Source organism: Squalius cephalus (assembly GCF_949319135.1).
Source record: "Squalius cephalus genome assembly, chromosome: 17".
Taxonomy (NCBI): Eukaryota; Metazoa; Chordata; class Actinopteri; order Cypriniformes; family Leuciscidae; genus Squalius; species Squalius cephalus.
Window position 1 is genome coordinate 7,255,480 of NC_137138.1, and position 13,092 is coordinate 7,268,571.

Consider the following 13,092-nt stretch of genomic DNA (forward strand, 5'->3'; position numbering starts at 1 on the left):
CCATTCCGCACGACACAAAATTAATTTTAAATTATATGTTTTCATTTCAATATGTATTTTTACAGCCTTTATGATACTAGACAAAAGAAGAACTATTTCTTTATACATTATTTAGGATATTACCTTAACAAGAGCCATCCTTTAACTGGATGATTGCCCTAAAATGTTTTCTGTTGCTACACCCATCAAATTAGAAGTCAAAAAATACTAAAAGACAGTCTGCAGTCACTGCAATGGACTAAAAACTTTCAGACAAAAAGAGAGAGAGAGAGTAAATGAAGTCCCACACTGTAAACTTCCCGCCTACCCACAGTAATAACCAATCAGAAACCGAGCATTTTTTGTACTGCTCTCTGATTGGCTGCTCGCCGTGTGACTGACAGTCTGTGTGAATGAAGTTTTTTCCCACTTTGGCTCCGCGAAGTTTCAGTGACGGGGGCATCACTGCAGCGCACTGAGGGGAAGGAAAGAACAGAAGGGAAAAGAAGGGAGAGAGGTGCCCCATCCATCCATCTATCCATCCTCTGAATTTTCCTGCAGGACTTTATTAACGTATGGCTGCATGAGAGGCTTTGAGCTCTCGCGCTTTCTCTCTCCGGGGCTGTTGGGTTACTGTCCTGATATCAAGCAGTTGTCATAATAATATCATTAAACTCTACGCGTCAGGACGGACGCAGGTGGTCATGGATACACCTATCAGATGGAAAGTAAAGCGGAGGTTTAAGGAGGTGCGACTGTCGGTACTCCTAGTATTCCTGATGTTTGTCACCTCACGAGTCAGCGCAGGTAAGCGGCGAATCAGCTGTTCCCAAACTGTTACTTTGTGCCGCGGGCCGCGCTCACCCGGGGCTGCGGTTCTGTTGCGCGAGCGCATTCCACGGTCAGTCCGCCGTCCCGGGACTGGAATGACCGGAGGAGGGGATGGGAAGGGGGGCCCTAGAGTGAGATTTTCGCGTCCGAAGTTCAGTGGCTGTGACTTTTGTTTTGCACTTTTTTTTGTGCGTCAGCATTAGAGCAGAAACGAATAACGGAATGAGGGAAGTTTTCCCGTGCAACGCAACAGATGCGTGAGGAAATGGTGATGCACCATCTTATTGTTGCATCAAACTCCTTTACGCTGCAACACTCAACAATTCTTATGCAAATTAGCAAACAAAGACCTCATAGTAGAAATCTGGATTCCAGGATTCCATGTGCGTGAATAGGCTCTTTAGTGGTCCTTTTTTTTTTTTTTTGCATTTTAGATTCTTGACTTCAGAATATTGGTTTCTGGCATCTGTAAAGCAGCATAGATGGCATAGTTTTCAAGAAACTTACACTCTCCTACACTCTTAAAAAGAAACTTTCCAGTAGGAATCAAAGTCACAGGAGAACCTTCTTAAGTTCTGTTTTAGAAAACCATTCGTGTGATGCTTCACCAGAACCCCGTAAAACCAATACGCTGATCTACCTGAACCCTATGCAGTGTTTTGATTTCTTTGCCGAATCTCAGAGACTTCAAAGAACCATTGAAGAAGCTTTATCTTTAGGGGAGTACGGCATCAGGACCCTTTTTGGTATCAGACCATACAACCTAGAATGGTCTTTGTAGACTTTTTGGAAGATGTTCCAGATGCTTTTTAGGGGATCTGGCAGAAAGTAGTTTTCCTTCAGCAGGCGCGCTAACTGCAGAACGTAATTGGAAAAATATGCAGGATGAGAAACACACCAGGAGAGAGAGCGACAGAGAGTTTATGTTTTTCCATAGGGTCATAAAAACGAACCCATCACTCTGGCTCTCCTTTTGTTCGGCGAAAGACAGATGAAAATAATAGATAAATGCAAATACACGCATGTTAGTCTGTCTTGGTTCCTGGTAGATGGTCTGTAATGAAGAACATCAGTAGGTCAGGGTGGAGTCGCTGCGTGTCTTCTCTAGTAGATCAGAGATGCTCGAGGTGAAGCTCGCAATTATCTTGTAAACCACTTATAGAAGGAATTACTCAGCAGACTATGTAGAACAGTTATTGTAGAGATATTTATATGCATTCATCAAGTCACATGCATTTTGAAATGATCAGCAATATGCCATTTGTTAAACGTTGAGAGATTATTTGTTGTTTATGCAATATGCATGCTTTTTTAGCATATAAAAAGCCAACTTTCAATGGTTTGATCAGTTGTTTGATCTGGTTTTAGTGTTCCGTCATTATAAAGCTCCGTGATAGTGTGGAGTTTACTAGTTGTGAACATGAATCTGTGGTTTGTACAGTAATGACGGAGCCAAAGCAGACAGGATATGATCTTTCATTCTCATCCTCCTGGTTTCTCCAGCCTGTCCCAGGGAGTACCCCTCTCTCGCTCTCTCTTTCTCCAGGCTGGAGGGAGGGCGAGAAAAAGGGGGAGGGATCGAGAGAGCGGGGTTGGAAATTCTGCTCTGCATGTGTGATCAGATTCGTGTCTGGTCATGGCCACTTGGCTGCTCATTATACTGATGGAATTATTGAGCTGTTTTAATTATAACAAGAACATTTTGGTCGAGGAACTTCTCAAGAACATGCTTACATGCTTACATCAACAATTCAATTAAAACCTAAAACAATTTCATAGTTTGACTTTAACTTCCCAAAGAACTTTTTATTCTCCAGTTCTTTAGAAAACCACCATGTACTGGTGCTTTAAAGAATCTGAAGTTTTCCACAGTCATGGAGGAACTAGGGTTAGGGTTATTTTATAGACCCGGAAAAGTAATAGAAATCAAAATAGTGCATTTTTCTTGTTTTGTTTAGCTCTGAAATATTTCATAGACATGTCTCTTTGTAAACATAATGTAATCATGAAATGTATTGGTAAAAAGGTGTGTAAACCAGTTAACACAGTCAGAAATGATTCTTTGCTTTACTTGAGAACCATTCATTTCCATTTTTAAGAGTGTATCCAAAGTGTTGAGCAGTGAAAACTTTTCAACCTAATCTCTTTTGCCTGCATGAGTCAAAGCTGAATTAATTAGAGTGATTCATTGACTTGACTATGTATTAGAGACATCTGTCACAGAGCATCTGCTACAAAGATGCTCAGTGTCAAATTGGATTGAAATGCATTAGTTATTTGGTTTCATTCGCAATCTAGAATGCATTAGGCTAAATTCAGATGCGATCCCTATGTAGTGTATACTATAGACTTTACTGTACATTACTGCACAGTATTTACATTACTGTATGCTTCCAATTTCTTAGTGTACACGTGTAGCAGGGTAATGCAGAAAAGATGGTGGATCTGATCCGCGGCCAGACTCACAAGTTTTCAAGGATGCACTTTTTTTTGAGTTGTGAAGCTGACTCAGTCAGCAACACTAACTGCTTCCACGACGGTGATGTCATGCAGTGGGTGGGGCTAATCAAATCTGCTGGTATAGAATGACGTGCTGTCATAAAGTTTATGGTGGGACTGGCAGTGCATTGTGGGATACAGGGAGCTCTTACGTCAGAGTAGACAGAAGCTTGTAAAGGCAAAAATGGCCAATGGTGATGCTGCTGCACTTCCTGTGCAAGGCTATTCTGCTTTATTACTCACACTAGTGCTGTTTTATGAGATTTTTACGAACACTCTCGGCGGACCTGCCTCGCTCATTCAGCCTGTTGGGTGTGCTCCACTTTTGAGAGTACACGAATGCCTTTTAACAAATGGCATGTTGTAACGATTGTTTATTGTGTTGTTTCTGGTTTTGGTTACTCTTGTTGTTGTGTTCTGGAGACCCTTAAAGCCTTCAGAGGAGAAACTCTGGAATGTTTGGAGCCAAAATTTCACACCCTTGGAGCCTTTCAAAAATGTTTCTAGTATAATGCAAACAAGCTGTCCATTTCAGCTGTCTTCATTCAGCGATTGATTTAGTAAGAATCATAGAGAGGAACGTCATGACTCGTGAAGAAATCAAATTCGTGTTGCCTTTGGCTCTATCGGTCCCATTAACAGACGTGTTAAGTGGTGTCTTCCTCTGGCTATTATAAGCTACCTGTCCAGTTCCAACAGGAAAAGGATGAAGGGTTTCCCTCCTAATCAAACTCCCAGAATTCCTTTTTTTTTTGCATACAAACTATCCTGTGCGGTATGCAAGATTAAAATGAGTATGTTCCAAATCAGAGTATCCTACTCTCCTTATTCAATAGTATGCAAGATTAAGAGTAATCACCCTAAAGCATGCAGGAAATAGTACTGTATGTCAATAGTGACTGGATGTCAATGTGTGCAAGTATGCATCTGTTGACATATCATCAATCTTATATAGCCTGCAATATTAAGATTAATGCATCTCAAATCATGTTATGTCAAAATTGACTGGATTGCATAGTATTTACAATAGATTTTTGAAGTATGTGTCTGTTTCAAAAACGATCTATTTTATATAGAATGCTAGGTTAAGATTAGTGCATCTCAAACTATTGTATTTTGAAGGTGCATGGATGGTGTACTATTCACAGTGGAATTTTTATAGTATGCATCTTTATGCATACTATACATCATACATAGTATGCAAGATATAGATTAGTTTGTGCTTTTTACACTCTCAATCTTGTACAGTATTCAAGATTAGGATTAGCATATGCAAATCATGTTATGCTGTGAATTCATAGTATGTCAAAAGTGATTGGATGGCATTGTATTGACGATGGAGTTTTGAAGTATGCATCTGTTCACACACTATTTATCTTACATAGCTTGCAATATTATGATAAGTGCATTTTAAAATAGTATGCTGGAAATAGTATGTCCAATGTGACTGGATTTCAGTATTTTTGTCAGTGACAAATAAGGTTTGTCAAGATGAGAAATTCGAAAAACTGGTTTTAAAAGCATATATCAGGCATGTTAAAATGTACATAGTGTATTTATGTTGATTTTATGTATTAAAAATTACATTTGCACCATTTTTTATGAAAGTTAAGACTGAATGTACATGATTGTGTCAAATGGTGTAACTGCCAAAGAATGAGAAATATTAAATATTTTATCCACCTAGATGGCATGTAAGTGTACATATAGAAATAAATGCTATATGTAATGAAATACATTTTAATATATCACACGAAAATAGATTTTATTAGAGTTATCTCTAAATGTAATTTTTGCAATATTTGCTGAAAACACATGTTTTCTAAATAATCTGACAAATTATGTAAAAATGGTTAAAAACCATGTTATTACACTAATCTAGATTATAAAATTTTATTCCACATTAATTTTCCTGTATATAATTATATTTATTATGAAAATACTGGTTACACCATTTGACAAAAAAACAGTTACACCACCTGACCATGTTGCTTCTAGAGTCAAAGGCCATTGTTTGTTGAAGAAATTGTGACTGAAAATCAAGCATGATTGTCAACAAGTTCAGCAGAAGTGGTTTTATTTTTGTCAATGCTGAAAAAAACTGAAAATAGCTAATGAGGTTCATTCTCGTGTTACGCAGCACGTTTGAGCTTCAGCAAGAACTACTGAGGTTCATTCTCGTGTTACGCAGCACGTTTGAGCTTCAGCAAGAACCAATGAGGTTCATTCTCGTGTTACGCAGCACGTTTGAGCTTCCACGAGAACCAATGAGGTTCATTCTCGTGTTATGCAGCACGTTTGAGCTTCCGCAAGAACCAATGAGGATCATTCTCGTGTTACGCAGCACGTTTGAGCTTCTGCAAGAACCAATGAGGTTCATTCTCGTGTTACGCAGCACGTTTGAGCTTCAGTACGAACCAATGAGGTTCATTCTCGTGTTACGCAGCGCGTTTGAGCTTCAGCAAGAGCCAATGAGGTTCATTCTTGTGTTACGCAGCACGTTTGAGCTTCAGTACGAACCAATGAGGTTCATTCTCGTGTTATGCAGCACGTTTGAGCTTCAGTAAGAACCAATGAGGTTCATTCTCGTGTTACGCAGCACGTTTGAGCTTCAGCAAGAACCAATGAGGTTCATTCTCGTGTTACGCAGCGCGTTTGAGCTTCAGCAAGAACCAATGAGGTTCATTCTTGTGTTACGCAGCACGTTTGAGCTTCAGTACGAACCAATGAGGTTCATTCTCGTGTTATGCAGCACGTTTGAGCTTCAGTAAGAACCAATGAGGTTCATTCTCGTGTTACGCAGCACGTTTGAGCTTCAGTACGAACCAATGAGGTTCATTCTCGTGTTATGCAGCACGTTTGAGCTTCTGCAAGAACCAATGAGGTTCATTCTCGTGTTACGCAGCACGTTTGAGCTTCAGTAAGAACCAATGAGGTTCATTCTCGTGTTACGCAGCACGTTTGAGCTTCAGTACGAACCAATGAGGTTCATTCTCGTGTTATGCAGCACGTTTGAGCTTCAGCAAGAACCAATGAGGTTCATTCTCGTGTTACGCAGCACGTTTGAGCTTCTGCAAGAACCAATGAGGTTCATTCTCGTGTTACGCAGCACGTTTGAGCTTCAGTAAGAACCAATGAGGTTCATTCTCGTGTTACGCAGCACGTTTGAGCTTCAGTAAGAACCAATGAGGTTCATTCTCGTGTTACGCAGCACGTTTGAGCTTCAGTAAGAACCAATGAGGTTCATTCTCGTGTTACGCAGCGCGTTTGAGCTTCTGCAAGAACCAATGAGGTTAATTCTCGTGTTACGCAGCACGTTTGAGCTTCAGTAAGAACCAATGAGGTTCATCCTTGTGTTACGCAGCACTTTTGAGCTTCTGCAAGAACCAATGAGGTTCATTCTCGTGTTACGCAGCACGTTTGAGCTTCAGTAAGAACCAATGAGGTTCATTCTCGTGTTATGCAGCACGTTTGAGCTTCTGCAAGAACCAATGAGGTTCATTCTCGTGTTACGCAGCACGTTTGAGCTTCAGTAAGAACCAATGAGGATCATTCTCGTGTTATGCAGCACGTTTGAGCTTCAGTAAGAACCAATGAGGTTCATTCTCGTGTTACGCAGCACGTTTGAGCTTCAGTAAGAACCAATGAGGTTCATTCTCGTGTTACGCAGCGCGTTTGAGCTTCTGCAAGAACCAATGAGGTTAATTCTCGTGTTACGCAGCACGTTTGAGCTTCAGTAAGAACCAATGAGGTTCATCCTTGTGTTACGCAGCACTTTTGAGCTTCTGCAAGAACCAATGAGGTTCATTCTCGTGTTACGCAGCACGTTTGAGCTTCAGTAAGAACCAATGAGGTTCATTCTCGTGTTACGCAGCACGTTTGAGCTTCAGTAAGAACCAATGAGGTTCATTCTCGTGTTATGCAGCACGTTTGAGCTTCTGCAAGAACCAATGAGGTTCATTCTCGTGTTACGCAGCACGTTTGAGCTTCAGTAAGAACCAATGAGGTTCATTCTCGTGTTACGCAGCACGTTTGAGCTTCAGTAAGAACCAATGAGGTTCATTCTCGTGTTACGCAGCACGTTTGAGCTTCAGTACGAACCAATGAGGTTCATTCTCGTGTTATGCAGCACGTTTGAGCTTCTGCAAGAACCAATGAGGTTCATTCTCGTGTTACGCAGCACGTTTGAGCTTCAGTAAGAACCAATGAGGTTCATTCTCGTGTTACGCAGCACGTTTAAGCTTCAGCAAGAACCAATGAGGTTCATTCTCGTGTTACGCAGCACGTTTGAGCTTCCGCAAGAACCAGTGAGGTTCATTCTCGTGTTACGCAGCACGTTTAAGATTCAGCAAGAACCAATGAGGTTCATTCTCGTCTCACGCAGCACGTTTAAGCTTCAGCAAGAACCAATGAGGTTCATTCTCGTGTTACACAGCACGTTTAAGCTTCAGCAAGAACCAATGAGGTTCATTCTCGTGTTACGCTGCACGTTTGAGCTTCAGCAAGAACCAATGAGGTTCATTCTCGTGTTACACAGCACGTTTAAGCTTCAGCAAGAACCAGTGAGGTTCATTCTTGTGTTACGCTGCACGTTTAAGCTTCAGCAAGAACCAATGAGGTTCATTCTCGTGTTACGCAGCACGTTTGAGCTTCCACGAGAACCAATGAGGTTCATTCTCGTGTTACGCAGCACGTTTGAGCTTCCGCAAGAACCAACGAGGTTCATCCTCGCACGTTTGAGCTTCGACAAGAACCAATGAGGTTACATTGGTTACATTGAACACTTGAAAAGAGTTCAAATAGTAGGTTAGTTTATATTACATTTTTAATCAGCATCATAAACTAGTGATATTTGACTAAATTGGCCCCTAACAGAAAGGCTTGTAATAAGAGTCAATAGGTGTAACCGGTTTCATTTTAAAATCAAATTTGACAGGCATTATCATGGACACCTATGTAATCATGTGGCCTTGGTGGTAATATTTAAAATGCAATTTTTTAAGTTAATATAATAAGTTAATATAATATAATTTTATAATAGGGTCATACCATTTGACATATACTTAAGAATACCTGACCATACCCTAAAATTGTCAAATTATCTCACATTTTAAAGAGAGTTAATAACATTTGCATTCAGCAGTCAGTTTCACCGGGGGTCCGTCTCTGTGATATAATTTCCTGTCACATGGTCTTCTTACACTATATTAACAAAATGACTCCTTGAATGGTGGTTACACCACCTTGACACTTCAGGAATTTGACTTGACTCACATGATTCCCCAAATTAATTATAACATTCAGAACAATGGTGTTCCATTTACTTTTATTTACTGTTAAATAGTTCTAATGTTAGATTATGCCAAACTAGCTGATATTGTGTTTTATTGAGAATTTCACCTTTTTTAAACAAGATAAATTATTTGGTACAAAGTTTTGAAGGTTACACTACATAGACATTTTTGCAATCATCCCCCAAATATTCTCTCAAAATGAATTAAAACCAGAAATTTTAGACTTGGTCTTCAAAAAAGAGAATGTATGCAAGTCATTTGCCATTTTATTTTGAAATTTTAACCCTATTAAATTTAATGAAACCATATGGACACAAAAAAAATAGCGTCACATCATTGACCCATTTACTATGGATTTTTGGATTTATGGATTTTTGATGCATATTTTCACAAACTATAGATTAGGATTAGTGCATGCCATAAATAAAAAAGTCATAGTTTATGCTGACAATCAGGTACTCAGATGACATACTACATCCATCCATACGTCATCAGGTACCCAGATGACATACTACATCCGGTTTGAAGCATATGTATGCTTTTTGGACTTACTGGCCACAACCGCACAAGATTTGATTTGTATCGATTCATAATTTTATGACTTTGTAGTATGTCTGTCTGCTGTGCTAGCTTGCCTCATACTCAAAAGCACAAACTTTTACTTTGCGAGCACAGTATGTACTTTTCAAGGTTAGTATGAGTATGCAAATTGATAGTAGAAGTATGTGAATAGATGATAGTCCAGTAGTCACCATGTCAGCAGTCATGATTTTGTGTATGACGTAAGACCAGACCAGCTCTCGGCCCTGTACTTGGCTTCGATGTTTAGGAGGTCCAGCTCTGGGTTCTCAGGACAGAAATGTTATACGTTTTGTACTGTATTAGACAGTGCTGTTTTTGTGGCCAAGTGTAGAAATGAAAGTTTTTTTCCCCTCACGGTTTGTGTGGTTTGGGCTTTATAGCGTGTGTTTTGGAGTTGCATTGTTTTATGATTGAAAGTGTTTCAAGTCTCCCTTCAATCTAAAGCCACATTTGGGAGGGTGATAGTTGGTGAAACCTTCAATGTCTCAGTTCACACACTATAAAAACCAAATATTACCTCTTTCAGACATGAGGACCAAACCCTGATCCACGTCTCTTGGGTTAACATATAAAGTTTCTCATGGATCATTATTTTGAACTAGTGTTTATATATATATATATATATATATATATATATATATATATATATATATATATATATATATATATATATATATATATTTTTTTTTTTTTTTTTATATATATATATATGCAATATCAGACATACTGCAGACAAGATAGCAAATTATTTTAATTATTATTTAAGTGAATTACAATATAAGATATGTATATTTAATATAAATATAAATATAACAGATTACCGTAGTTAAATTGGTTCACAAAGCTACAATGCAATATTTGAAACAACTTAATTGAACAATAATGATTAACTGCAGTATTTAAGAAAATATTTATTTCACTTGAGTGATGACTCAAAAGAATCTTTGAATCGTTTTCTGAAGCAGTTCATTGAATCAAATGGCCTGAACTGCTAAAATGAATCTTCTAGTGAGAAAGGAGGTTGAGAAGTGTTCAGGACTGTGCATGTTTCAGAGAGAAAGGATCAGAGTAAGAAAGTGAAAAAAAAAAAAAAAAACTAGTGATTGAGGGGAGAAAGGAATGTGAGTTATAGTAGTTAAAGACAGCAGACCTACAGGAGATGAGGTCACTGGTCAGAGGTTAAAGGTGGCATACTGTGGGTGGTGCTCTTCATATTATGACCACCCCAGAGGTTTACAGTGCCCCATCCTGAGACACAGCGTCTGGAAAACACATCCCTTTGAGTGGGATCCATTTCACACTGTTTTGATGTGAGAAATGACTTAAAACTGTTTGTCAATTTTATACATAAGTGTGTCAAATTTGGCACACTTTAATTGTTAATGTGCTTGCTAAATCAAGCATAACTATTATTATTGCTCATACACTACCATTCAAATGTTTGAGGTTGGTATGAATTTTTTATGTCTTTGAAAGAAGTATCTAATGCTCACCAAGGCTGCATTTATGTGATAATTAAATGGTTGAAAAAATTCTATAGAGTTTGAAGGACCATATCTATAGACCAGAATATCATAGATAGAGACTTGCGAGGGGGCTCTTTTAACTTGGCAACAACCTAGTAGAAACCACCCAGAACACCTTCTCAAAATACCTCAACAACTGCATAGCAACTCTCTAGCAACCACACAGCAACATTCTCACTGCATAGCAACTCGCTAGCAGCCACATAGATCACCATAGAAACCCCATAGCAACATTCTTAAACCTCCTAGAACACCTTTGCAACTGCATAGTAATCCCATAGCAACCACATAGAACACCCCTAAAAACCCCATAGCAACATTCTCACTGCATAGCAACTCCCTAGCAACCACATAGAACACCACTGAAACCCCATAGCAACATTCTAAAACCTCTCATAGCATCTTTGCAACTGCATAGTGATTCCATAGCAAACACAGAACACCATAGAAAGCCCAAAGCAACATTCTTAAACCTCTTAAACCACTCAGAACAACTTTAGCAACTTTATAGCACTGCAGTGAAGAGTTCTGCATGGGTTTCTGCTCACATCTTCAGAAAGTGAATCTAGTTGCATCTGTATAGTGGGGAGTAGACAGGGTTTTAGTCTTTCGGATTACACCTGGTCTTGATATAGCCTGCCACCCCTGCTACACACACACACACACACACACACACACACACACACACACACACACACACACACACACACACACACACACACACACACACACACACACACACACACACACACACACACACACACACACACACACACACTGTTGTTTGCCATGCATGCGCGTGTGTGTGTTCAGATCTCTGGTTCCCAGAGTTTGAAAGTTGAAGTTTTCGAGTATTGTATTTCTGTCTGCTCTGTTCTGTATGAATGGACTCTTTCACAGAGCTTTTAAACGGATACCATGTTTGGGCTTTGCTAAGGCTTTGTTGTGATTAATTGCGGTCAGTGTGTGTGTGTGTGTGTGTGTGTGTGTGTGTGTGTGTGTCTGGCTTCTCTAGAGTTCTAAGCACCCCTACAACGGCCTGAGGTTCCCTTGGGCTGTCATGAAGCTCACACATGTGCACACACTTCCTCTGAAATAACATTCCCTACATACCTGCGCTTGAGCTGCTAACTCGGTGTCAGCATGACTAGAGCACCTCAGAGCATCATGGGGTATGTGTGTTTTTGGAGCAAAAAGTCACAGATGGACCAGCGTAGATGGTTTTCTTTTATTACTTGGCGTTTAGGATTGGAGAAATCAGAGCGGGTGAGAGCGAGAGTTTGTGTTCTCACATCTGGAAGCTATAGCCGTCATTGTGCTGTCTGCTGATCCCAGAGAAAAAGAATGAAAAAAGAGGGGGGAAAAAAGGAAAAATGCCTTCCAGATGTTTTTTCCCCTCCCCTTGCTGTGGAACAGCAGAAGAATAAAATACTGTTTCATTAAGACAGAAGAAAAATACATGGTCCTCTCAGTGAGGAAACGAGTGCGAATGTCGGTACGGGGGGTTGCAAAACGTGCTTCGAATTCACACTGATCACAAAACGGTTTGTTTGTCTATATATTCTGCGCTTTACGCAGTTATGCCCATGCAGACCTACTGACCTGACCCCCTTTTTTTTGTAGATTTATGCATTTATATCTGTTTATGCATGTGTGTGATTATTGTGTGAGATTGCAGAGCTTTTTTGAAAGAGAGGATGAGATATGTCAATCTATTTTTTTTTCAAGGTTTCTTCTTTCGTTCTTACTGCCAGATGACTTACACTGCAAAAAACAAAACAAATTTTTTTTTTCCATTTCATAAAAAAAAAAAAATATATATATATGTTAATGATGTTAAATGTATAGTTTGTAATATAATATAATATAATATAATATAATATAATATAATATAATATAATATAATATATATATTTTTAATTATTTGCACTGTTGACATTCTTTTTCTTGTATTAATCATAAATCTCTTTTAATTTTCTTAAGATGTATACTTAAATTTGTCAGTGGGCCAAGACAAATACACTTAATTCATATATATTCTCTGAATATCATCATGTCCTACACAGATTAGCTTCTGAACTAAATTAATCTGGTTTTAATGATGTTTAGAAATGTTGGAAAATGTATGAAAAGCAAGACAAAAATGTAATAATTTTTTTTTTTTGCTATGTGATGTTATCAATTGAAAATATGTTCACAAATAGGTGTTTATAACAGAAATCATATGAATCAGACAGGCTCAGAATGGGAACAGTTTCTGAAACGGTTTTCCATGTTTCATTTTGAAATTTATTTACATATTGATAGTGTGTCATTGAGTTGCATTTGCAAAGTTAAACTCTGATCAGGTTTGTTGCATTGTCATCAGATTCTGTTTCTAA

The 13,092-nt window shown here is 38.8% G+C and overlaps 1 protein-coding gene across 2 annotated transcripts in view; it reads left to right on the forward strand.

Annotated features, from left to right (window-relative positions):
• The first annotated feature begins 428 nt into the window (after positions 1-428).
• The window catches only part of col5a1 (procollagen, type V, alpha 1), a 98,682-nt gene continuing 86,018 nt past the window's right edge, over positions 429-13,092 (forward strand). For both annotated transcript variants that reach the window (XM_079847936.1, XM_079847937.1), the window contains exon 1: positions 429-786. In XM_079847936.1, coding sequence (XP_079704062.1) covers positions 684-786 — 103 coding nt within the window. In that variant the 5' untranslated portion in view covers positions 429-683. The remainder of the gene's footprint in view (positions 787-13,092) is intronic.